Source organism: Oncorhynchus mykiss, chromosome 9 (assembly GCF_013265735.2).
Source record: "Oncorhynchus mykiss isolate Arlee chromosome 9, USDA_OmykA_1.1, whole genome shotgun sequence".
Lineage (NCBI taxonomy): Eukaryota > Metazoa > Chordata > Actinopteri > Salmoniformes > Salmonidae > Oncorhynchus > Oncorhynchus mykiss.
Genome location: NC_048573.1, coordinates 62,762,388 through 62,789,810, shown reverse-complemented (window position 1 = coordinate 62,789,810; position 27,423 = coordinate 62,762,388). Strand labels below are relative to the sequence as shown.

Below are 27,423 nucleotides of genomic sequence, written 5' to 3'. Positions count from 1 at the left end.
CTGAAAATTGCTGTGCAGCAACGCTCCCCGTCCAACCTGACAAAGCATGAGAGGATCTGCAGAGAAGAATGGGAGAAACACCCCAAATACAGGTGTGCCAAACTTGTAGCGTCATCCCCAAGAATAATCGATGCTAGAGGTGCTTCAACAAAGTACTGAGTAAAGGGTCTCAATACTTATGTAAATGTGATGTTTCCGTTTACATTTTTTTTTAAATTAGCAACATTTCTAAAAACCTGTTTTTGCTTTGTCATTATGGTGTATTGTGTGCAGATGATTAGGGGAAAAATGTATTTAATAATTTTTAGAATAAGGCTGTAATGTAACAAAATGTGGAAAAAGTCAAGGGGTCTGAATACTTTCTGAAGGCACGAGACACACAAGCATACATACCATAAAAGCATACATTCAAATTCCAATAAACATACACTGACTGAACATGTACTTATGTCATCAATGCATGTTGGGGCATTTGGTTACCTACTTTCTCAGCGTGAGAATTTCCTGGGTCTGAATGCGGGGACGATGAGTTGATGCGGTGCAAGTGCCACCTTTTCCTCCTCTACAGGGGCTAGCTCCTCCGCTGAGCCCCACTTCTTCTTGGACTGGAACAATGAGGTCAACTTCCTGTTCCTGCTGCGGTCTCTGGCCTGGGCCATATGGAACTCAGGGAATTCTGATGTAACAAAATACGGACCACCATAGCTGTATAATACAAAAAGTGCTATCTATAACCTAAATGGGTTTTTCAGCTGTCCCCATAGGAGAACCTTTGGAGAATCATTTTGCTTCCAGGTAGAACTCTTTTCAGTTCCATGTAGAACCCTTAGTGAAAAGGGTTTTACATGGAACCCAAACGGGTTCTCTAAAGGGTTCTCCTATGGGGACAGACGAATAACCCTTTTAGGTTCTAGAAAGCAACTTTTTTTTCTAAGAGTGAATGTAAAGGCTGAAACCTAACTAAGAGTGACCTTTTCATGCTCTGTTCAGATCTTATTAACAAAGCCACATACACATTTAGACAACATTTCAGAGACATTGGAGTCAAAAAGAAGAGAGTAAGAGACACTCACGTATCTCCTCTGGAGCTGCTCTGTCATCCTCTGTAGGCTCCCTGATGTTCAGGTACTGGCATGCAAGATGGCCACTGTAGTCCCGGAGGTTCTCCTTCGCATCTGAGAGAAGAGGAAAGACATGTCAAACATTGACTCAGAAATTTCTTGGGGTGGGGGGGGGCAATCGATAATAGCTGACCTGTTGCATTGACACCCCAATGTCTCACGTCAGATGGTGTCACTCTTATACAACGCTCGTCCCTCAACCAATCTATATTGTAGGACGTGGAACTCATCTCTAAAAATCACGATTATCCTCATCCGCCTAACACTAGTTACTAATTCTGAAAATCACTCCCCTCTCAGTAGCTATGATGCTCTGGCTACTATGGCAAACCATGCTCGATCAGCTGAGCAAACTTGCTCCAGCTAGCAGCCTAGTACAAGCTTGTTTGAATGGCCATATGGTAGCTAGTTTGTCAGCTTGTTTGTCAGCTTGTTGATGAAGTTGTATGGCACCAAAGTTATGGAGCTGTTCTCAGAAATCACCATGTATCTCACTCTGACAGCTAGGACTGTGTCTCGCAAACTTTATAACATTTGTCCAACACAATAAATCGCAGAGAGCAGTCAGCTGTCCTGTAAAACTCGGCACACTAATCAAGGGAAAACTGGGTTATCATGAAAACAAATTTATCCATTAGCTAGAACTTAAATAAACTAGCTAGCTAGCAGAAGTACTCCATGTTTAGTGTGTTAACGGGCGTTGTTAGCATCCCTGCCATCCATTTTATATGGAATAATTGGTATCATGGAGCAGGAGAAGATGGCTGATGTTTTACGTGCTCCTAACCAACTGTGTTCTTTTGTTCATTTTTTGCGTTGTTTGTAACAAGTTTTTTAAAAACGTATTCTGTACATAATGTTGCTGCAACCATCTCTTATGACCAAAAATAACTTCTGGTCATCAGAACAGCGATTACTCACCACTAACTGGCAGAAGATTTTTCTTCCTTTAACGAGTCCGATGAGCCCGACATGAAGGATATACTGCTTTCCCGGGAACAGGCCCAAATACCCATCATTTGCGCGAAGAGAAGACGAAGAAAAAGAGGACGGAGGTCGGGCTGCCTTCTGAGAATTTGTTGGCGATTGCATAAACCCCCGCTGCCTTCCGTTCTACTAGCTAACATGCAATAATTGGAAAATAAATCGATGACCTACGAGGAATATTAAACTTCCAACGGGACATTAAAAACTGTATTATCTTATGCTTCACAGAGTTGTGGCTGAACGACGACATTATCAACATACTGGTTATACGCTGTATCGGCAGGATAGAACAGCGGCGTCTCGTAAGACAAGGTGGGACAGGCTATGTACAGTTGAAGTCGGAAGTTTACATACACCTTAGCCAAATACATTTATACTCAGTTTTTCACAATTCCAGACATTTAATACTAGTAAAAAATCCCTGTCTCTGGTCAGATAGGATCACCACTTTATTTTAAGAATGTTAAATGGTAGCATTGCCTTTAAATTATTTAACTTGGGTCAAATGTTTCGGGTAGCCTTCCACAAGCTTCCCACAATAAGTTCGGTGAATTTGTCCATTTGGAAGACCCAATGGCGACCAAGCTTTAACTTCCTGACTGATGTCTTGAGATGTTGCTTCAATATATCCACATAAATTTATTTCCCCATGATGCGATCTATTTTGTGAAGTGCACCAGTCCCTCCTGCAGGAATGCACCCCCACAACATGATATTGCCACCCCGTGCTTCACAGTTGGGATGGTGTTCTTTGGCTTGCAAGCCTCCCCCTTTTCCCTCCAAACATTACGATGGTCATTATGGCCAAACAGTTCTATTTTTGTTTCATCAGACCAGAGTACATTTCTCCAAAAAGTACCATCTTTGTCCCCATGTGCAGTTGCAAACCGTAGTCTGGCTTTTTTATGGCGGTTTTGGAGCAGTGCCTTCTTCCTTATTGAGTGGCCTTTCAGGTTATGTCGATATAGGACTCGTTTTACTGTGGATATAGATACTTTTGTACCTGTTTCCTCCCGCATCTTCACAAGGTCCTTTGCTGTTGTTCTGGGATTGATTTGCACTTTTCGCACCAAAGTACGTTCATCTCTAGGAGACAGAACACATCTCCTTCCTGAACGATATGAAGGCTACGTGGTCCCATGTTGTTTATACTTGCGTACTATTGTTTGTACAGATGAACGTGGTACCTTGAGGCATTTGGAAATTGCTCCCAAGGATGAACAAGACTTGTGGTGGTCTACAATTTTTTTCTGAGGTCTTGGCTGATTTCTTTTGATTTTCCCATGATGTCAAGCAAAGAGGCACTGAGTTTGAAGGTAGGCCTTGAAATACATCCACAGGTACACCTCCAATTGACTCAAATTACTGTATGTCAATTAGCCTATCAGAAGCTTCTAAAGCCATGACACCATTTTCTGGAATTTTCCAAGCTGTTTAAAGGCACAGTCAACTTAGTGTATGTAAACTTCTGACCCACTGGAATTGTGATACAGTGAAATAAACAGTTGTTAGAAAAATTACTTGTGTCATGCACAAAGTAGATGTCCTATCCGACTTGCCAAAACTATAGTTTGTTAACAAGAAATGTGTGGAGTGGTTGAAAAACGAGTTTTAATGACTCCAACCTAAGTGTATGTAAACTTCTGACTTAAACTGTATATTTGTAAACAATAGCTGGTGCACGACATCGAAGGAAGCATCAAGGTTTTTCTCACCTGAGGCAGAGTATCTCATGATAAGCTGTAGACCACACTATCTACCTAGAGAGTTTTCATCTCGTATTTTTCGTAGCTGTCTACATACCACCACAGACCGATGCTGGCACTAAGATTGCACTCAATGAGCTGTATTCTGCCATAAGCAAACAGGAAAACGCTCATCCAGAGGCAGCGCTCCTAGTGGCCGGGGACTTTAACGCAGGGAAACTTAAATCGGTTTTACCAAATTTATATCAGCATGTTAAACGTGTAACCAGAGGGAAAAAATACCACCTTTAAAATCAAATCACATTTTTATTTGTCACATGCGCCGAATACAACAGGTGTAAACCTTACAGTGAAATGCTTACTTACAAGCCCTTAACCAACAATGCAGTTTGAAGAAAATCCCCCCAAAAAGTAAGAGAAAAGAATAACAAATAATTAAAGAGCAGTAGTAAATAACAATAGCGGGGCTAACCACAAGGGGCACCGGCACTGTGTCAATGTGCGGGGGGCACCGGCATCGAGGCAACCAAGGCAATTATGTACATGTAGAAAGAGTAACTAAAGTGGCCATGCACAGACAACAACAGGGAGTAGCAGCAGCAATGCAAATAATTTGGGTAGCCATTTGACTAGCCGTTCAGGAGTCTTATGGCCTGGGGGCAGAAGCTGCTCAGAAGCCTCTTGGACTTAAACTTGGCGCTCCGGTACCGCTCGCCGTGTGGCAGCAGAGAGAACCATCTATGACTAGGATGGCTGGAGTCTTTGACAATTGTTAGGGCCGTCCTCTGACAGGCGGTGTCAGGGTAAGGTCCTAAATATTGTCAAAGACTCCAGCCACCCTAGTCATAGACCGTTCTCTCTGCTACTGCACAGCAAGCGGTATCGAAGCTTTTAAGGGTTCTAGTTTCTACCCCCAAGCCATAAGTCTCCTGAACATCTAATCAAATGGCTACCCAGACAATTTGCATTGCCCACCCCCGCCCCCCCATCTTATGCCGCTGCTACTCTGTTATTATCTATGCATAGTCACTTTAATAACTCTACCTACATGTATATATTACCTAAATTACCTCGACTAACTGGTGCCCCCGCACATTGACTCTGTACTGGTACCCCCTGTATATAGTCTCGTTATTGTTATTTTACTGCTGCTCCTTAATTACTTGTTCCTTTTATTTCTTATTCTTATTCATATTTTTTTAAACTGCATTGTTGTTTAGGGGCTTGTAAGTAAGCATTTCACTGTAAAGTCTACAGCTGTTTTATTCGGTGCATGTGACAAATACAATTTGAATTGATACTTGCGAGCTAACTAGTAACATTTTAATGCACATTTCAAATTTCATAAAAACGGACTCTACAACCACAAAACATCTTAACTAGATGTAGAATTAGGTAGTGAAGACTTGCTCATGAAAAAATCAAATCAAATAAAATGTATTTGTCACATACACATGGTTAGCAGATGTTATTGCGAGTGTAGCGAAATGCTTGTGCTTCTAGTTCTGACAATGCAGTAGTAATCTAACCTAACAATTCCAAAACTACTACCTTATACACACACACGTGTAAAAGGATAAAGAATACCTCGGGTTGTGCTGTGGCGGAGAACTTTGTGGGCTATACTCGACCTTGTCTCAGGATCGTGGTTGAAGATATCCCTCTAGTGGTGTGGGGGCTGTGCTTTGGCAAAGTGGGTGGGGTTATATCCTTCCTGTTTGGCCCTGTCCGGGGGTGTTCTCGGATGGAGCCACAGTGTCTCCTGACCCCTCCTGTCTCAGCCTCCAGTATTTATGCTGCAGTAGTTTATGTGTCGGGGGGCTAGGGTCAGTTTGTTATATCTGGAGTACTTCTCATGTCCTATCCGGTGTCCTGTGTGAATTGAAGTATGCTCTCTCTAATTCTCTCTTTCTTTCTCTCTCTCGGAGGACCTGAGCCCTAGGACCATGCCTCAGGACTACCTGACATGATGACTCCTTGCTGTCCCCAGTCCACCTGGCCGTGCTGCTGCTCCAGTTTCAACTGTTCTGCCTGTGATTATTATTATTATTTGACCATGCTGGTCATTTATGAACATTTGAACATCTTGGCCATGTTCTGTCACAATCTCCACCCGGCACAGCCAGAAGAGGACTGGCCACCCCACATAGCCTGGTTCCTCTCTAGGTTTCTTCTTAGGTTTTGGCCTTTCTAGGGAGTTTTTCCTAGCCACCGTGCTTCTACACCTACATTGCTTGCTGTTTGGGGTTTTAGGCTGGGTTTCTGTACAGCACTTTGAGATATCAGCTGATGTACAAAGGGCTATATAAATAAATTTGATTTGGTACAGAACGGCATAGTCAAGATGCAGTAGATGATATCGAGTACAGTATATACATATGAGATGAGTAATGTAGGGTATATAAACAAAGTGGCATAGTTAGTGGCTAATGATACATGTATTACATAAAGATGCAGTAGATGATATAGAGTACAGTATATACATATACATATGAGATGAATAATGTAGGGTATGTAAACATTATATTAAGTAGCATTGTTTAAAGTGGCTAGTGATATATTTTACATACATTTCCATCAATTCCCATTATTAAAGTGGCTGGAGTTGAGTCAGTGTGTTGGCATCAGCCACTCAATGTTAGTGGTGGCTGTTTAACAGTCTGATGGCCTTGAGATAGAAGCTGTTTTTCAGTCTCTCGGTCTGTGACGTAGAAGTCCGTCACTGGCCGCAGGCAGCATTTGGTTCTTTAACGCACACACATATTCATCACTCCTCCCTGCGCCATTATACCATAAGTTAACAATGTGGGTCGACACACAAATTAACTTCTGTCTTGGTGCAGGCATTTCACACTTGTCAATGTTCATATTTGAGAGATACAATAATTATTATACTTATCAATGTTGTGGATGAGCGCATTGTTTGTTTGTTCTGTTCCTCTCTCTCCATCTCTGTAGCTTCCGGGTATGCTGGAAAAGGACCCGAGCTAAGGGAATTGGGTTGGCTTTATAGTGCCTGTCCCAAATGGCTCATTAATGCATATGGGCATATTGAAAGATATTGTCAGTAGTGATGTAATGTTGTAAATGTTATGTTGTGATATTGTTTAAAACCGTGTTGCAATGTATATCCTTTAGTATGTTTAGTTCATGGAAAATGTAGGTTTGTATTGTTAATTGATTAATTAATTAGGGTTAATTGTTCTGAGGGGAGGGGCTAGCCCTACAAAAGGAGCCTCTCTCCAGACTCTAAGGAGGCATTTTTTGGATTGAGCTGTGGATGGGGCAGCATTGTTTTTAAGCTGTCCCATAAGGTAGACATTGATGGCAGTACTGTTGTTTTTTGTTCCGGAATCACTTGTAAATAAACACCTTTGCACAGAATAACTTTTGCGGCTCCGCCATCTTTTTATTTTGATAGAGGTTAGGTTATCCAGTTTAGCCTTCTGGCCTACTCTACGTGACACGGTCCCTGATTTGATGCACCTGTACTGACCTCGCCTTCTGGATTATAGCGGGGTGAACAGGCAGTGGCTCGGGTGGTTGTTGTCCTTGATGATCTTTATGGCCTTCCTGTGACATTGGGTGGTGTAGGTGTCCTGGAGGGCAGGAAGTTTGCCCCCGGTGATGCGTTGTGCAGACCTCACTACCCTCTGGAGAGCCTTACGGTTGTGGGTGGAGCAGTTGCCGTACCAGGCGGTGATACAGCCCGACAGGATGCTCTCGATTGTGCATCTGTAGAAGATTGTGAGTGCTTTTGGTGACAAGCCGACAGGCCGTCTCGTCGTTGTTGGTAATCAAGCCTACCACTGTAGTGTTGTCAGCAAACTTAATGATTGAGTTGGAGGCGTACATGGCCATGCAGTCGTGGGTGAACAGGGAGTACAGGAGAGGGCTCAGAACGCACCCTTGTGGGGCCCCAGTGTTGAGGATCAGCGGGGTGGAGATGTTGTTACCTACCCTCACCACCTGGGGGCGGCCCGTCAGGAAGTCCAGTACCCAGTTGCACAGGGCGGCGTCGAGACCCAGGGTCTCGAGCTTGATGACGAGTTTGGAGGGTACTTTGGTGTTAAATGCTGAGCTGTAGTCGATGAACAGCATTCTCACATAGGTATTCCTCTTGTCCATATGGGTTAGGGCAGTGTGCAGTGTGGTTGAGATTGCATCGTCTGTGGACCTATTTGGGCGGTAAACAAATTGGAGTGGGTCTAGGGTGTCAGGTAGGGTGGAGGTGATATGGTCCTTGACTAGTCTCTCAAAGCACTTCATGATGACGGAAGTGAGTGCTACGGGGGGTGGTAGTCGTTTAGCTCAGTTACCTTAGCTTTCTTGGGAACAGGAACAATTGTGGCCCTCTTGAAGCATGTGGGAACAGCAGACTGGGATAAGGATTGATTGAAAATGTCCGTAAACACACCAGCCAGCTGGTCTGCGCATGCTCTGAGGGTGCGGCTGGGGATGCCGTCTGGGCCTGCAGCCTTGCGAGGGTTAACACGTTTAAATGTTTTACTCACATCGCCTGCAGTGAAGGAGAGTCCAAAAGTTTTGGTTGCGGGCCGTGTCAGTGGCACTGTATTGTCCTCAAAGCGGGCAAAAAAGTTATTTAGTCTGCCTGGGAGCAAGACACCCTGGTCAGTGACGGGGCTGGTTTTCGTCAATGTTGTTGTTGGACGCAGTGCGGAACATATCCCAGTCCACGTGATGGAAGTCTTGGAGCGTGGAATCAGATTGGTCGGACCAGCGTTGAACAGACCTGAGTGCATGAGCTTCTTGTTTTAGCTTCTGTCTGTAGGCAGGGATCAACAAAATGGAGTCGTGGTCAGCTTTTCCGAAAGGAGGGCGGGGCAGGGCCTTATATGCGTTGCGGAAGTTAGAATAGCAGTGATCCAAGGTTTTTCCAGCCCTGGTTGCGCAATTGATATGCTGATAAAATTTAGGGAGTCTTGTTTTCAGATTAGCCTAGTTAAAATCCCCAGCTACAATGAATGCAGCCTCAGGATATGTGGTTTCCAGTTTGCAAAGAGTCAAATAAAGTTTGTTCAGAGCCATGGATGTGTCTGCTTGGGGGTGAATATATACGGCTGTGATTATAATCAAAGAGAATTCCCTTGGTAGATAATGCGGTCGACATTTTATTGTGAGGAATTCTAAATCAGGGGAGTTCCTGTATGTTGTTGTGACCACACCACGTCTCGTTAACCATAAGGCATACGCCCCCGCCCCTCTTCTTACCAGAAAGATGTTTGTTTCTGTCGGCGCGATGCTTGAAGAAACCAGCCGGCTGCACCTATTCCGTTAGCGTCTCTCGAGTGAGCCATGTTTCTGTGAAGCAAAGAACGTTACAGTCTCCGATGTCCCTCTGGAATGCTACCCTTGCTCGGATTTCATCAACCTTGTTGTCAAGAGACTGGACATTGGCGAGAAGTATGCTAGGGAGTGGTGTGCTTTGTGCCCGTCTCCGGAGTCTGACCAGAAGACCGCTTCGTTTCCCTCTTTTACGGCGTCTTTGTTTTGGGTCGCAGGCTGGGACCCATTCCGTTGTCCTGGGTGAAAGGCAGAACACAGGATCTGCTTCGGGAAAGTCATATTCCTGGTCGTACTGATGGTGAGTTGATGTTGCTCTTATATTCAGTAGTTCCTCCCGACTGTATGTAATGAAACCTAAGATTACCTGGGGTACCAATGTAAGAAATAACGCGTAAAAAAACAAAAAAATGCATAGTTTCCTAGGAACGCGAAGCAAGCCGGCCATCTCTGTCGGCCCCATCAATATTAGCTACAGGTGTATAATTTTGGGTCAGATTAACTGACTCTTTTGAGGATGAAAGGGGGCTCAGTGGACGAAGTCACCTTGGTAAATTTTTTGAATGTGAGGACAACATATTGTAGCCAAATTTCTTTTTAGCTATTCCATGAATGTTTGCGAGTTATCAGACAGAACAGTGCAGACAGCTATCGCGGTATCTGACGCGAGACAATGACTGATACCTTTCATTACACACCCCAAAGACAAAAAGCAAGTGAGTTAACTTTCCCTGTCATTTACCATATGTTCCAATGAGCAGCTCCAAAATGTTTCGATGGCCATGCAATGCTGCAATATGCAGGGGTGTATAGCCCTGCAAAACAAAAAGGGCAAAATCATGCAAATGTGTCTATACTGTATGTCCCCCACCAAAAACATTGGGGGAAAATGCAAATGGGATAACATAGCTATTTGAACATAACCTCTGATGTCTACTGTGTGCAGGGTTCAAGGTTCAACCATGGCAAAATGTACAAGGCGTTTTAATACCTACCCCCTACAGTTTCCCATGGCCCCAACACAGCCAATGAATACATGAAAGGAGAGAATATACAAATTACCAGAGGTTATGGCAACAAAACCTAATGACCAAATACATAATTAGCTAGTAATTCCCTGAAAATTGCCATAGTTGTGAGTTTGGCACGGTAATACATTCCGACAGTGTTTAGGGGAAAGAACATTATGTGGCTTGATTTACTAGTAGACACTGTGTGTGTGTGTGTGTGTGTGTGTGTGTGTGTGTGTGTGTGTGTGTGTGTGTGTGTGACTACTGTAATGCATTCGCAAAGCGGTATCTTCACAGGAACCATTATGATGCAAAATTACATCTAACCCGGCTGCAACCCAGAGGCTGCCTGGCCAGCCTCCAAATAGTGTATACAGACAACAACATACAGTACCTATTTTACCAGATCACTTCCTGTGCATGATACACTTAGATGAAAGAGGAGATACTCACATGCTGAAAGAAAATAAAAGCAGGAGTAATGTTATTACCTGTACAGTAAGACAATATTTTGTAACAGACCATTCTAATTTCTTATACAGAAGAATGGGAGAAACTCCCCAAATGCAGGTGTGCCAAACAGGAGTCAATCCACAAAACAATAACCTGTCCCGGGGCTGCAATTGAAAATGAGCCGGCTTGCTATTTTACTGAAATGTTGATTAATGTGCTTAATTAGCACTTAAACTCAAACTCAAAGTCCCTTTTGAGTAGTGCAACAACTTTTTATTTAACTTAGTTTTAAGATTTTGTCATGAAGAACACATGTTCAACTTAATAAAAAACATATTTTCCCATACCTATTAATTACTGAATAAAATAACAGGGTTGACAAGTTCATCTTAAATCAGCCATGTCTTGTGACAGGCGGAATGGAAGCTTGTTGTGTGCAACACAACAGGAATTAAATGCATGCTTCACAAAAAATATTGAAATTGTTGATTTCTAGCCTGTCTATATATGGGTAACATGGTTGACATGTTATGCTCGACCCACTCAGTTTTCCACCACAAAACACAAAAGAATAGAATCAGCTCACCTGATTTTACACTGTTATTTGACTATTAGATGTTCAATGTTTCTTTTGAAAATAAAATCTCTCTTAAAAATAGAGTTCGGTTCACATAACAGGATTGACCTTAAAATGAGGGCCATTTATTTATTTTTTATTAATATTAACATGAACTAAATAACAATCTTCAGAAATGACTGTCACAGCAACAAAATTTACAATTATATTGAAAACTTTCAGAAATGTTGGGATCAAGTGGGTTAAAATCTTCCTAGAAGTCACAGAGGGGCACAGAAGGACATTTCAAAATGCACATTTTGGCACTTTAGCAAGCCTTTATTCATATAGAAAATCAGATTTATTGAATTCTCCATGTGGTCTGTATTAATGGGCACTTCATTTAATATAACAGGCTTTTAAAAATAAATATTTGTGCAAAATGTCTACTTAAAATATCAAAGGGACGCAAAAGGAACTCACTTCGTGGAACGACCCACGGTGTACCTTTTTTAAAATCTTTATTTAACTAGGCAAGTCAGTTAAGAACAAATTCTTATTTGCAATGACGGCCTAGGAACAACGGGTTAACTGCCTTGTTCAGGGGCAGAACGACAGATTTTTACCTTGTCAGCTCAGGATTCGATCTTGTAACCTTTCGGTTACTAGTCCAATGCTCTAAACACTAGGCTAATACTCACAGATTTAGTGTTGACGTCAGCCCCTGCATTGGCCATCATGGCAGCCATGTCCTCTTTGCCATGTTTGGCTGCCCAGTGTAGAGCTGTCTGTGGCCAAAACAAGGAGGGAAATGTAAGCCATTTACAAAATACAGACGAATTCCCTATACTGTACATAACAAAAGCACTTTACTACAACACAGGAGTTGCCATTTTATGTCTAAGTACACAAAGATACTTGTATTGGTATATACACAAATACTTGTAGATACATGTACATTCCCAGTGGTGGTTATTTAGTAGATAATAATTAGCATAGTGTCATTACTCCTCTAACAAGGAGTTTAAACAGAGTGAATCAGATCAGGTTGAGAGCTCTGATAGGCTGGCTGAGGCATTGGCCCAGCTGTGCACAGGAGGAGTAGAGAGATGGAGGGAGGTGGTGGGATGGTTTCCTGCCATCTGACTGAGCCTAATTACAAAACAACACTGCACTGTGCGCACAACAGGGGTGCCCAGCCGCCTGTCACGGGGGGGGGGGAGATTGATGGTGTTGGTGTGACCCACAGAGGGGAGAGAGGGGAGACCCACCCAAGCAACGCACCACTGTCAGCACGCAGTCAGAAGAACAGCACTGGGGCCCCTCCGTGCTGTGGGCCTACCACACACGCTCAGAGACAACACGCACACACATACATACTCAAAGACACACACACAAACTCTCACATACAACATACACAGACAGACATGCACACACACACAAAACAACACATGCACACACATGAAAACTCCCATGCACACCACATCCACCTGTCTGACAGTGCTGCTGTTGTGATCAACTGTGTTACTCTTGTCAATGGGTCTCTGAGCACTGAGCACTTCAGGCTGTGTAATAACAAGCTATTCGGCAGGTGAAAACATGGGCTGCTACAGATGTCAGCCTGTTAACTACAACCTGTGTGTCTGAGTCTGACTCCAGACATGGAACAGGGTTCCTATGTCAATCAAAATATGTCAATCAATCATCTCCTTTAGTTTGTTAGAAAGTATGAGCTTACAATCTGTGATTATTATTCATGCTTGTTTATGCCCACGATGGTTATTCTTTGTCTCCTGCATTGTGCACTATATACCACAACCTCAGTGAACTATACCAAAACCTCAATATCAGATATCATAGAAGCATGGGGGAAGATATACCTCTAGATGTCAAAAACCAGTCTGGGAGACAGATTGTGATAGATGAAGTCTGGCTCTGAGTATCTCTATCTCTGTTGTCTGTCCTGTCACACGCTGAAGACGGATTGGTCGGATGGGTCGTTTGAGTGGCTGCTCGGCGGGTCCCCTAGTGGGCAGGAGTGACGGATGAGGTCAGACAGGATGTGGCCTCAACCCCTCCACGTGCCTCTCGTTCCTGTCCTAGCTCGGTGGGGCCAACCCCCGCATGCCTGCCTGCTTGACTGATGACCAACTTTTTGTGTGTGTGTGTGTGTGTGTGTGTGTGTGTGTGTGTGTGTGTGTGTGTGTGTGTGTGTGTGTGTGTCATACACCCATTGTGGAGGTAAGTAAGTAGTGGCCAAAGAGGGTTGGTCAACTGGAGACACATCTGACAAAATGACCTATGGCCTGTGTGACACCTTGCTGTTCATAGTAAGACCACTGAGGAGGGATTGGAGAATGATATACTTACAAACTACAGGACAGGGTAAAAGGAAGTACATCCCAGTCCAACATGGCAGGAGGGGGGAGCCCATGTCACATGTTGATGAAGAAAAAGAGAGAGATGGAGATGACGAAGGAATATGATACAGGTGTAGGATCTTAATTTGACATACAGTGAGCCCCAAAATAATTGGGACAGTGACAATTTTTGTTTTGGCTCTGTACTCCAGCACATTGGTTTGAAATGATACAATGATTATTAGGTTAAAGTGCAGACTGTCAGATTTAATTTGATGGTATTTTCATCATTTGTGGGTTAACCGTTTAGAAATTACTTTTTGTACATAGTCCCCCCATTTTAGGGTACCAAAGGTATTGGACAAAATGCACTTAAAAAGTAAAATATTTGGTCCTATATTCAGAACACACAATGATTACATCAAGTTGAATGTTGGATGCATTTGCTGTTTGTCTTGGTTGTGTTTCAGATGATGTTGTGCCCAATAGAAATGAATGGTAAATAATGTATTTTGTCATTGCCAGTGTCCCAATACTTCGGAGGCTATTAGCTAGCTAAAAGTAGGTAACATGAAAAGTGCAATATGGTCAAATCAAAATCTAATTTTATTGGTCCATATTTGTACACATATTTTTCTGATGTTATTGCAGCTGCAGCAAAACGCTTATGTTTCTGTTAATATTACCATGTGTTAGTGTGGGTTTTCAGTGAATTTATGGAAATCACAAATCTCATCTGCATTTCCTGTGGTGCTAGAAAATTCTCACCAACAAAAGAGTGATCAAATGAAGATCCTACATCTATATGTTAAATGTGGTTAAAATTTGTTGGTCTTTGAATAAGCAAGTCTTAGTTAATGACGGTTGAGGGGGAGAGTAAGGCTACACAATGAATCTGCTATTGTGAAAGTCAAAGTTTATGAATGGTCTTATCTTTGTAGGTCACAGAGTCAGTTACAACCTCAGACCAAGGAACAAATGGCACCCAGACCTCCTCAAACTCAGGCCCTAGGTACGGGTGACTTCACCGCCAAAGGGTGGTGGTTCGGTGGGCATCAAAGCCGTCCGAGGGAGATTAGGCATCTTCCCGAGGACACAACCAAAATTGTTCTTCAATTAATCCCAGCCTGCTCTATAACTTTTAGATTATCTTTAAGTGGTTGAAGCCTTTGTGGAGCATTAAGAGTCTCTCTCTAATCCCCCCCTCCCATCTCCCTGCACTTCAATGGCGACCCTTGAATATTTTCCGGGTGGGTGTGGTGATGGCAGGGGCTTAAGGTTAGGTCTTAGAAGGTGGTCTGAAACAGGACAGTGTGAGAACCCCAACAGAGGGGAGGGACAACAAACATAAACCCAAATCTCTTGAGCGCACAGGGACACCAATAAAGGGATTTGGGTTGTCGGGCGGGGGGTTCAGGAGTTAAAAAGCTATCTTTCATAATCCTTTTGATAGTGGCACCGCAGGAAATGCATGATCTGATGTTTTTACATCACAGGGTTTTTAAAATACAATTAAGTAAAACAAAAACTATGGAATGTTGACTATTTGCAATTAGTACATATGCAATTGGGAGTTAGGAGCAGGTTTGACACTGCTTTTTACCTGTTGATAATGATGAGCAACGAAAATACACGTAATATAGGCTATTGTTGTTAGGCACTTTTAAAACTTCTTAGGGCTGCAATCCTGTTAACCTCTAGTGACAACCCATCCCAGATCCAGGAGCGCAATCATCGACTGACACTAATTAGCATAACGCAACAGACATAAATACTACTAGAAAATATTCCTATTCATGAAAATCACAAGTGAAATATATTGAGACACAGCTTAGCCTTTTGTTAATCACCCTGTCATCTCAGATTTTCAAAATATGCTTTACAGCCAAAGCAAGACAAGCATTTGTGTAAATTTATCGATTGCCTAACATAGCATTATGTCCAGCTAGCAGCAGGTAACTTGGTCACAAAAATCAGAAAAGCAATCAAATTAAATTGTTTACCTTTGATGAGCTTCGGATGTTTTCACTCACGAGACTCCCAGTTAGATAGCCAATGTTCCTTTAATAGCTCCAATATAATAGCTCCGTTTGTTCTTCACGTTTGGCTGAGAAATCGACCGGAAATTTCGGTCACGACAACGCCGAAAAATATTCCAAATTAGCTCCATAATATCGACAGAAACATGGCAAACGTTGTTTATAATCAATCCTCAAGGTGTTTTTCAAATATCTATTCAATAATATATCCACCGGGACAATTGGTTTTTCAGTAGGACCGATTGGAAAAATGGCTACTTCTGTATTTTACGCGAGAATCACTCTGAGAGCCATCAGGTGACCACTTACACAATGTAGCCGCTTACGGGTATTCTTCAACATAAAGGCGTAAAACTACGTCACAATGCTGTAGACACCTTGGGGAATACGTAGAAAAAGTAATCTGGTTGATAGCCCATTCACTGCTCAATAGGGACGCATTGGAACGCAGAGCTTTCAAAACATGATGCACTTCCGGATTGGATTTTTCTCAGGCTTTCGCCTGCAATATCAGTTCTGTTATACTCACAGACAATAATTTTACAGTTTTGGAAACTTTAGAGTGTTTTCTATCCTAAGCTGTCAATTATATGCATATTCTCGCATTTTGTCCTGACAAAATATCCTGTTTACTTTGGGAACGTTATTTTTCCAAAAATGAAAATACTGCCCCCTAGTCACAAGAGGTTTTAACGGGATCGATATGACAAAATGCAGGGCTCCAAATTCAAAACAACAGAAATCTCATAATTAAAATTCCTCAAACATACATGTATTTTATACCGTTTTAAAGGTAATCTTGTTGTTAATCCCACCATAGTGTCTGATTTCCAAAATGCTTTACAACAAAAGCTCCACAAACGATTATGTTAGGTGACCACCAAATCACAGAAAAATACAGCCATTTTTCCAGCCAAAGAGAGGAGTCACAAAAAGCACAAATAGAGAAAATTATGATCTTCATCAGATGACACTCATAGCACTTCATGTTACATAATACATGTATGTTTTGTTTGATAAAGTTCATATTTATATCAAAAAATCTCAGTATACATTGGCGCGTTATGTTCACTAGTTCCAAAAACATCCGGTGATATTTTGTATTTATTTTTTTACCTTTATTTAACTAGGCAAGTCAGTTAAGAACTAACTCCAACTCTCTAACCACTAGGCTACCCTGCCCCCTCAGAGAGCCACATCATCAGAAATACTAATTATAAATGCCGATAAATACAATTGCTAGACATGGAAATATAGATATACCTCTCCTTAATGCAACCGCTGTGTCAGATTTAAAAAAAAAACTTTACGGAAAAAGCAAACCATGCAATAATCTGAGACAAAACTCAGAAAATAAATACAATTATCCGCCATGTTGGAGTCAACAGAAATATTCCCTTACCTTTGACGATCTTCATCAGAATGCACTCCCAGGAATCCTAGTTCCACAATAAATGCTTTATTTGTTCGATAATGTCCATTATTTATGTCCAAGTAGCTACTTTTGTTAGCGCGTTCAGTACACAAATCCAAACGCTCATCCAGGTCCATTCGAAAGTCGGACGAAAACTTCAAAAAGTTATTACAGGTCGAAGAAACTTGTCAAACTAAGTATAGAATCAATCTTTAGGATGTTGTTATCATAAATCTTCAATAAAGTTCCAACTGGAGAATTCCTATGTCTGTAGAGAAGCCATGGAACGCAGGTCGCTATCATGTGAAATGCGCGTGACCAGGACCTGGCTCTCTGCCAGACCACTGACTCAAAGAGCTCCCATCCGGCTCCACAACACAGTAGAAGCCTCTTTCAAGTTTCTAAAGATGGTTGGCATCTAGTGGAAGCCCTAGGAAGTGCAACTTTATCCATATCCAACTGTGTATTCAATAGGGGCTGGGTTGAAAATCGACCAACCTCAGATTTCTCACTTCCTGTTTGGATTTCTTCTCAGGTTTTTGCCTGCCAAATTAGTTCTGTTATACTCACAGACATCATTCAAACAGTTTTAGAAACTTCGGAGTGTTTTCTATCTAATACTAATAAAATGCATATACAGTGGGGCAAAAAAAGTATTTAGTCAGCCACCAATTGTGCAAGTTCTCCCACTTAAAAAGATGAGAGAGGCCTGTAATTTTTATCATAGGTACACTTCAACTATGACAGACAACATGAGAAGAAAAAAATACCCAGAAAATCACATTGTAGGATTTTTAATGAATTTATTTGCAAACTATGGTGGAAAATAAGTATTTGGTCACCTACAAACAAGCAAGATTTCCGGCTCTCACAGACCTGTAACTTCTTCTTTAAGAGGCTCCTCTGTCCTCCACATGTTACCTGTATTAATGGCACCTGTTTGAAATTGTTATCAGTATAAAAGACACCGGTCCACAACCTCAAACAGTCACACTCCAAACTCCACTATGGCCAAGACCAAAGAGCTGTCAAAGGACACCAGAAACAAAATTGTAGACCTGCACCAGGCTGGGAAGACTGAATCTGCAATTGGTAAGCAGATGGATTTGAAGAAATCAACTGTGGGAGCAATTATTAGGAAATGGAAGACATACAAGACCACTGATAATCTCCCTCGATCTGGGGCTCCACGCAAGATCTCACCCCGTGGGGTCAAAATGATCACAAGAACGGTGAGCAAAAATCCCAGAACCACACGGGGGGACCTAGTGAATGACCTGCAGAGAGCTGGGACCAAATTAACAAAGTATACCATCAGTAACACACTACGCCGCCAGGGACTCAAATCCTGCAGTGCCAGACGTGTCCCCCTGCTTAAGCAGGTGCATGTCCAGGCCCGTCTGAAGTTTGCTAGAGAGCATTTGGATGATCCAGAAGAAGATTGGGAGAATGTCATATGGTCAGATGAAACCAAAATATAACTTTTTGGTAAAAACTCAACTCGTCGTGTTTGGAGGACAAAGAATGCTGAGTTGCATCCAAAGAACACCATACCTACTGTGAAGCATGGGGGTGGAAACATCATGCTTTGGGGCTGTTTTTCTGCAAAGGGATCAGGACGACTGATCCGTGTAAAGGAAAGAATGAGTGGGGCCATGTATCGTTTTTAAGTGGGAGAATTTGCACAATTGGTGGCAGACTAAATACTTTTTTGCCCCACTGTATTAGCAACTGGGACTGGGACTTTACTCTGAGCACCTTTCATCCAAGCTACTCAATACTGCCCCTGCAGCCATAAGAAGTTTAAGTGGTCAAGAATTTAGAGACAGAACATATAAAGACTGCCCATACAGTGGGATATCAACAGTCAGACTACTTACCCCCTGAGAGAGACAGTCATGGTCACAGGCAGGCACAACATAGCAGATTCCAACCAGAAAAGAAACAATATTAGTCAAACTAACTACATAGTTCATGCAGGTCATAACATACACTCTTCTATGTAGACCGCTCATGCACATGAAGTATACATATTTATTATATTCAAAAGTTTGGAGAAAGTATACTCACCGAGGTGAAGTCCTTTAAAAGCCAAATGAAGGAAAGAAGAAAAAACTCAATATCAGTGTGGTGCTCTGAGTTAAACATCTCAGAATACTTTTACCTGACTCCCATTAAAACATGGCTACTTATTCATCCAGAACATTTATATTGCAATGGTATACAGAATAATGAGGGTGACTTATAACACATTTTTAAAGCCAACGTTGGGGTGAGCCATGTGGGGGGGTTACCTTCTTGTTGGCCAGGGAGGGCTCCTGTTGTAGCAGCTGGGCGAGGTCAGAGAGACAACCACATGCAGCAGAGTAGATCCATTCCTTCTCCACAGGGTCCAGCTGTAGGACAGGGAGTGGATGAGCTAAGTAAATGGCCAGCACAGACATCACAGTACTGTATACATTAACGTGTAGTATGAATATATGATTGTATACATTTACATTTGAGTAATTTAGCAGACGGACATATCCAAAGCGATTTACAGGAGCAATTAGGGTTAATGCCTTGCTTAAGGACACATCGGCAGATTTTTCAACTAGTCGGCTTGGGAATTCGAAGCAGTGATGCTCTTAACCGCTGGGCTACCTGCCGCCTCTGTATATTAATGCTACCTGTAAATGAATGAGGAAACTCACAGCCACTGGGGTGGAGCCCATACTGCCCGTACACTCCTCTTCCTGCTCTTCGGACTCTGACTGAGAGACATACACGAATCAGAGAATGGTTTATTTCAATTTAATAAAGAAAGTATCAATGGCAGCTAATGCTGATTTTTTTTAGGACACAATTCACAATAGTCATAAATACACAATAAAACAATCAATACAATAAAATCCACGACTTTAAAATACATATTTTCTGAAAAAACATCAGTGCCTGGTTAAGGGTCATACATTTAGGTCACATTTAGACAAAAGTGGCAGTCCATAGATCAATGGTTGAGCAGACTTATTATGAAGGGTACTGCGCTATTTTGGTAGCGCTTACTTCAAGTAAATTATCATGGAATATGATGAGTATGTGCTAAGAGGCTAACTCACACTCATGCGTGCGCACACACACACACACACACACACATAATTATTACAATCACACTGTTTGTATTTATCACCTTAAACTTCAGAGATCAAAAGGGATGAAGTGATGCAAAAAGAGTGAGACAGACATACAAACAGACAGGATGGCAAATGGAGCCACAGAGCAAACACAGTTTTTCACACCAAGGGTACAATGTAATAATAACTGTGAACACCCACCGTTTTACAGAGGGTCAAAAATGCTCAGAAAATAAAGCACAGAATTCTAGGAATGCACAAAAGAGTCATTCTGGATGATTAATGTGGGGAGAAAATGTTCTTTATGTTTTGTTTTGTCAAGCTCTTGATTGCTAATTGTTCTCAGATCATACAGAGTGATGGTGTAAAACACACAACTCTTTCATGTCGCTGTCATACATGCCTTGTGTAACAAGAAAAGTGGAGGCCTATTTATTCAACCAATTCCACAATGGCACATGTCCACTTTTTTCTCTGCTGGAAAGAAACATTATGAGGGAAAGAAATACACTATATATACCAAAGTATGTGGACACCTCTTCAAATTAGTGGATTTGGCTATTTCAGCAACACCCGTTGGTGGCAGGTGTATAAAATTGAGCACACAGCCATGCAATCTCCATAGACATACATTGGCAGTAGAATGGCCTTACTGAAAAGCTCAGTGACTTTCAATGTGGCACAGTCATAGGACGCCACCTTTCCAAATTGCAACTGAAAGGTTGCAAGATCAAATCCCTGAGCTGACAAGGTAAAAATTGGTCGTTCTGCCCCTGAACAAGGCAGTTAAACCACTGTTCCTAGGCCGTCATTGAAAATAAGAATTTGTTCTTAACTTCTTAACTGACTTGCCTAGTTAAATAAAATGAAAATTAAAATTAAAAAATAAAAAGCTCACCGCCATTGGACTCATTGGAAACGCGTTTTCTGGAGTGATGAATCACGCTTCACCATTTGTCATTCCGACGCTACCTGCCCCGATGCATAGTGCCAACTGTAAAGTTTGGTGGAGGAGAAATAATGGTCTGGGGCTCTTTTTTATGGTTCGGATAGGCTTCCAACTTTGTGGCAACAGTTTGGGGAAGGCCCTTTCCTGTTTCAGCATGACAATACCCCCGTGTACAAAGCGAGGTGCATACAGAAATTGTTAGACGAGATCGGTGTGGAAGAACTTGACTTGCCTGCAGAGAGCCCTGACCTCAACCCCAACAAACACCTTTGGGGTGAATTGGAATTCCTACTGCGAGCCAGGCCTAATAGCCCAACATCAGTGCCCAACCTCACTAAAGCGCTTGTGGCTGAATGGAGCAAGTCCCCGCAGCAATGTTTCAACATCTATTGGAAAGCCTTCTAGGAAGAGTGGAGACTGTTATAGCAGCAAAAGGGGGGACCAACTCCATATTAATGCCCACGATTTTGGAATAAGATGTTCGACGGACAGGTGTCCACATACATTTGGTCATGTAGTCTATTTGTTGGACAGTTTTTTTTATTGTTGAGTTCTGAATAATTACAATAATAAGAGCTCTGAGCATTTTTCTTCTCTCTGTCATGTAATTCCATTCTCTTTGTCTAGGTTCAGAACAAGGGATTAGAACACTGTTCAGAACCAGGGATTAGAATAAAGTTAAGAACAAGGGATTAGAACACAGTTTAGAACCAGGGATTGGAACACCGTTTAGAACCAAGGATTAGAACAACGTTCAGAGCCAGAGATTAGAACACCAAGCTCTTCAAGAGCAAAGGAGAGTAGTATAAGCAGAGTGCAAAGAGGAAGTTTAACCTGCCACAGTTTAACAGTATTTTTACACAGGGGAATATTTGCTGACAACTGGTTCTTTCCACAGACGTGTTAAAATCCAACACAGTGAAATATGATGAAGTAACATCAGGGGAAAATTAAATCTCAAAAGTATTTTCCTAATTCCTGGAGCTGCTCTCCTCACCTCCCACTGACATTTTGAGAGGGATGTGAGGAGAGCATTGGAAGACATCTTCTCCTCAGAACTTCTCTAACGCTCTCTCCGCTTCTCTCCAACCTTATGAGGAGACGAGGCAAGATGGGATGCAAGGAATTGAGGAAAATACTTTTGAGATTGACTCCTGGTGTCACTAGCCTCTCACCTTTGACCCTGAGTCTCTGTCTAGCTCATTCTCCCCTTTGCTGTGCACAAGGGGTTCCTCCGAAACAGACGGTGAGGGTTTTCTCTCAGTGTGCAGATCCTGGAGGCACAGCGACATAACATACAGAATGATGCCATTTCTCCCTTCTCCATTTAATACGAACATTCTCAATTTACCCCTGGTTACTGTAGCTCTGCCAAAATTCTAGCCACATTAGACTGCATGTGCAGTGCACAGGGTGTAAAATGTGTTCTGTTAACGGCTTGTTGAGGTGATCAGCTACAATTCACACTTTATGCGGAAACTACTTGTGTTGTGCTGTTGACCTTTTCCTGCCTTCAACAACAGTGTGAGTAGATACCGCTTGAGCTTGAACGCTTTAGACATACTACTGTGGACATTGACACTATCGGCTTAACATACAGTACCAACCAAGTTGGGACACACCTACTCATTCAAGGGTTTTTCTTATTTTTACTATTTTCTATATTGTAGAATAATAGTGAATACATCAAAACTATGAAATAACACATGGAATAATTTTATGTTTTAATTCCAGGTTGTAAGGCAACAAAATAGGAAAAATGCTAAGTGGGGTGAAGACTTCCGCAAGCCACTGTAACTTCACTGAACTTATCCTCTGCAGCAGAGGTAACTCTGGGTCTTCCTTTCTTGTGGCGGTCCTCATGAGCGCCAATTTCATCATAGCGATTTATGGTTTTTGCGACTGCACTTTCATGCCTTAAAGTAATGATGGACTGTCATTTCTCTTTGCTTATTTGAGCTGTTCTTGCCAAAATATGGACTTGGTCTTTTACCAAATATGGCTATCTTCTGTATACCAACCCTACCTTGTCACAACACAACTGATTGGCTCAAACACAGTAAAGAGGAAAGAAATTCCACAAATGAACTTTTAATAAGGTACACCTGTTAATTGAAATGCATTCCAAGTGACTACCTCATGAAGCTGGATGAGAGAATGCCATGAGTGTGCAAAGCTGTCATCAAGGCAAATGGTGGCTACTTTGAAGAATTTAAAATATGAAATATATTTTGATATGTTTAACACTTTTTTGGTTACTACATGATTCCACATGTGTTATTTCATAGTTTTGATGTCTTCACTATTATTATACAACATAGAAAACAGTCAAAATAAAGAAAAACCCTGTGTGTCCAAACCTTTTTACTGGTACTGAATAATCTCTTTAAATGCTAGGATTGTAGACGCACTACTACTAAGATTGTTTTCCATGAACAATATGTAAAATCACTTCAGCCACATTATCGTGTAAATTGAAGAGCTGAATATGGGTTTTATTGAGGTCAAATATCAATGTACAAATTACCCTTACATTTATCATAGGGGCGGACTGGGCTGGTCCATTTTTAGCCCAGTGGGATTATCTAACCTGGGTTTTTAGCATTAAATGATAATTATCTGACTAATAAGGGGGGGGGGGGGGGGCATGAGGGAAGAAAATGTGTGGGGGCCTCAAGGGAAAGAATGGGCTGGTGTGTTAGAAATGCCAGTTGCCATTTCTGGTCCCAGTCCAACCCTGATTTATCAGGAAATATAATTACAATTTTGCAGCTCAAACATAATGGGAATGACAATGAAAATTTGTTTCTGAACAGCTATGCCCTTTGAGTAAAAGATACAGCCACTGGAACAAGTTGTTTGACTTTCTCATCATTAAACTCGTCTGTGCTTCAACTCTTATGCCCAGAATGAGGTCTGATGCCAGAATGAGAGAGCAGTCATACTTAACTCAATTCCATAGGAAATGGATGAGAATGATAGTAGTGGCAAGTCTTCTTTTCATACAGATTTATTCCTCTCTAATGCTGTCATGGCATTTATATTTTATCAAATGTGCAGACTAAAGGGCACACACAAGCATCAAGGACAGAGTCTAAGTGAGCCAACATAGAGACTGACCTCTTGCATGTGCTCCTGCTCGGGTGCCTCTGTGACAGTAATGCTGGGGCCTCTTCCACACCACGTCAACCGGGAAGGCTTCCTCTCCTCTGCCCGCTTGGCCAGTTCAGGCTGGAGGTCTGGTTCCATCTGGGCACTGGAGAGAGACGAGACCCCTGACCCATCCCACTGGGCTGAGGCCGATGGCCTGGCAGGGCTGGCCTGTCTGTCTGTCCCAGGCTCTGTCTCGCTGTCCTGCTTCTGCTGCCGGTATCTCTTCTTCAGAACTAGGTACTTCTCATCCTGATAGGGACAGACGGCAGGCCGGCAGGAGATGAGGAGGGTAAAGGCCTACTGTATATTAGAGGTCAACTTTGACCTAAAATTAATTATTGTAAGTTGCCCTTTCTAATTACTATGTAACTGAATGGTAATAACAACACTGTATATAACCAATAACACAACAAACTACATAGTAAACAGACCCAGCAAAGAAATACCATATCCTTTTTTAGTTTCATACAATTTAACTACCATGGCTGACTCAATATTGTGGAAAGGGAACTTGATTTGAGTGTGGAGCATTAAAGAATTATGCACACTGATTTTATCACAGCTTTTCACGGCACACAATCCACAAATGGTCAAAAGCTCTACTTCACTTACATTCTCTGATTTCACAACAGCAATCCTGTCGATGATCTGTTTGAACTCCTCTCTGTATTTGGCTGGGGAAAATAAACAATGTTGGCATATCCACTTTCAAAAACATGATATCGCTTTTAGTTCTCTCCCAAAACCTCAGACTTTCATTCTCTGAGGGATTTGGAAAAAACATGTCAAAGGATGACGAGGAAAACAAATATAATTTGGTCTAACAAATACTTTATAACAAGTGTAGTAATAGATTTCTTATGGAATAATAACCACTAATCGGATCAAGTGTTATCTTATGATTGATTAGATTTATCTGAAACGGAATGTTCTATTTACTCTAAATAAGGCTGTTGCATCACTCTGGCATTCCAAGATGTAGACCTTTTGAACCAGAAGAATGCGTGATGGCTATTTGAGATTATTGTGTGGCCTGTGAAGGCTGGTGGTTGATCTCCCCTCCCTGTTATTTCACCATATTCCCCCTGCCTGCAGAGACCAGGCTTCTGTTCCAAATGACACCCTATTGCCAATTTAGTGCACTACTTATGACCAGGGCCCATAGAGCTCTGGGCAAAAATATTGCACTATATAAGGAATAGTGCAATTTGGGGTGAACCCCAGGGGTTCCAGGAGTGAGCGGCTTTCATTCTTCATTCCTCTGCAGGCCAAGCACTGCTCCAGTTGCAAAACAATCATCTCAGAACAAAGTCACGGACTGGGTAAAGGGACAGAGAGGAAACCAGACCTCTCGCTGCCAACATGAGAGGCGGGCAGATAAAAATAATTTTAAAAAACTCTACTCACGCATCATCTCCAAAAATCCCAACCCCAACCTATGTCTATTTCCGCAGTATTAAATCTTTCCTATGGGAACCCAAACCAACTGCAGATGGATGGCTATTACAATAGTTAACTATTTAACTCCTCTCACAAATACAACTGAGTTTGTGAAATTATATTCAGACTTGATGCTGACAGACGTTGGTTTATATAGGGTACTGTTTCTGAGAATTGATCCATTACTCCAGCGGCCAGACCACCTAATTAACATAGACCATCCTAGTTCAACATACAAAATACTAATGGCAGAAGCCCTGTGTTTGAAAGAATGCTTAGTTATGAAAGAATATATCGAGCTGGACAATTGACCTCTTTCCTTTTTCCTGACAACAGGGTAAGGAAATAACATTTCAGAATGAGACAGTAGTTCACAACTTCACATCCACAAAAACAGGAAATCCAGAGGAAGTGGCCACTTACATCACATCAACAAAATAATTCCTGACTTAGTAATATAGGGGTGACACAGTTTACACGTGCAGTTATTCATTATCTTGAGGTAGACAGATAACCATAGCAACTGGACAGACACAGCCAAGTTAGCTATCACTTTCCCACAATGTCCCCATTTTGTTCCATCATAATAAAAGAGCACTCCATTAGAGATCTAGCTGTGCTGGTACATGTTGCCTAATTTATTGCATTATGATTAAAACACTATTATGGTGCAATAGTGGCCATTAAAGAAGGGAACACATGTTGTCATAACAGACTTTAAGTACTGTATGTACTGAAACTCATTTCCATAATTGGACACTCCAGCCATGTCAGATGGCACAGTAAAGCAGCTTTCGTTGGAAACCTCTGTCAACAACTGTACCACTGAGATAGCATCTGGACAGTACAAGCGGTACAACTGTAATACAAGGTCACATTGGATAATCATTTATCTAGAGCCGGTCAAACATGTTAAGGCCTAGTTATTTTATCCAGTACCAAGCAGTGATGATGCTGTGGTGTAGTGCATGGGAAATGATTGGTAAAGCATAAGAACATATTTTTTTCTATCACAGTCTCAGGTTTAAGGATAATGCTAACTTGGGTTCATGATTCAGGGGCTGGTATCAATTACAGAAAGGCAGCACCATAATCACACTGTTTATCGGGGTGAAGCTTTGTTGTAATGTCACAACAGAATACCACAGTCCAATGGTGAAAATGATTCGTTGGAGTAGTCTGGATCTGAGGCTTGGGTAGCGGGCACTGGAGAATTCATGCAGCTATAACTGGTCTCAAAGGAAATGACAGAATTCCTGGTGCAATTGTATATTTTTAAAGGACCTTTAATTTAAAGCAGATGTTACGTTTAAGCTAACCGACTGGGGATTGGGAACAATGAGAAACAAATGGGTTTACGGGAAAACTATATATGAAATTGGAAACCGTTGAATATGATCATATCATGAAAGCTACATGACAGATGTCGCATGAGGCGAGGCGAGACATGGTACGGTCAGTGACATCGCTAAAAGCCATCCATCACTGAACACATGAAACTGTTGCTGTTGAGGTTAAATCCTTTCTCAATTCTACATTTCAGATACAATGTACCGCTACTTACCACGCAGCTCCATGTCCTTGTGACCAATAAAAGGCTTGTATGTTTTCATTAAATCTGAATTTTTTACTTTCCCTCCGGCTGAGTAGAAATAATCCAACAACGATTCTTCACTTACATCGCCCATTATCGATATATCAATGCTCGTGTTCTATGATAAAATCAGGTTTCTTTTAGAATTCTTATGATCTTGCTGCTATGACATTGTAGCGTATCCTGGCTAATTTGAGAGAAAAAAAATGGTATAGTACATCCAA

At 41.8% G+C, this 27,423-nt stretch overlaps 1 protein-coding gene across 1 annotated transcript; it reads right to left on the bottom strand.

Moving 5' to 3' along the window:
• Positions 1–27,423, bottom strand: LOC110532605 (ankyrin repeat domain-containing protein SOWAHB). Its single transcript, XM_036988629.1, has 13 exons — positions 27,170–27,423; positions 24,778–24,839; positions 24,133–24,414; positions 22,188–22,286; positions 19,644–19,703; positions 19,245–19,346; positions 14,474–14,488; positions 11,839–11,925; positions 10,582–10,584; positions 10,114–10,116; positions 9,861–9,933; positions 1,074–1,175; positions 1–676 (listed from the first exon to the last, which is right to left on the bottom strand). The coding sequence occupies exons 1-13, from the start codon at positions 27,291–27,293 to the stop codon at positions 489–491; spliced, it is 1,200 nt and encodes a 399-aa protein (XP_036844524.1). The 5' UTR covers positions 27,294–27,423; the 3' UTR covers positions 1–488.

Bases quoted from the DNA above. Each gene is read 5' to 3' on its own strand.
- LOC110532605 (XM_036988629.1), bottom strand. From the start codon at position 27,293: ATGGGCGATGTAAGTGAAGAATCGTTGTTGGATTATTTCTACTCAGCC. The intron at 22,287-24,132 runs GTCAGTCTCTAT...CTGTGCCTCCAG, and splicing joins AGCAGGAGCACATGCAAGAG to GATCTGCACACTGAGAGAAA. The intron at 19,347-19,643 runs GTGAGTTTCCTC...CCTGTCCTACAG, and splicing joins TGGGCTCCACCCCAGTGGCT to CTGGACCCTGTGGAGAAGGA.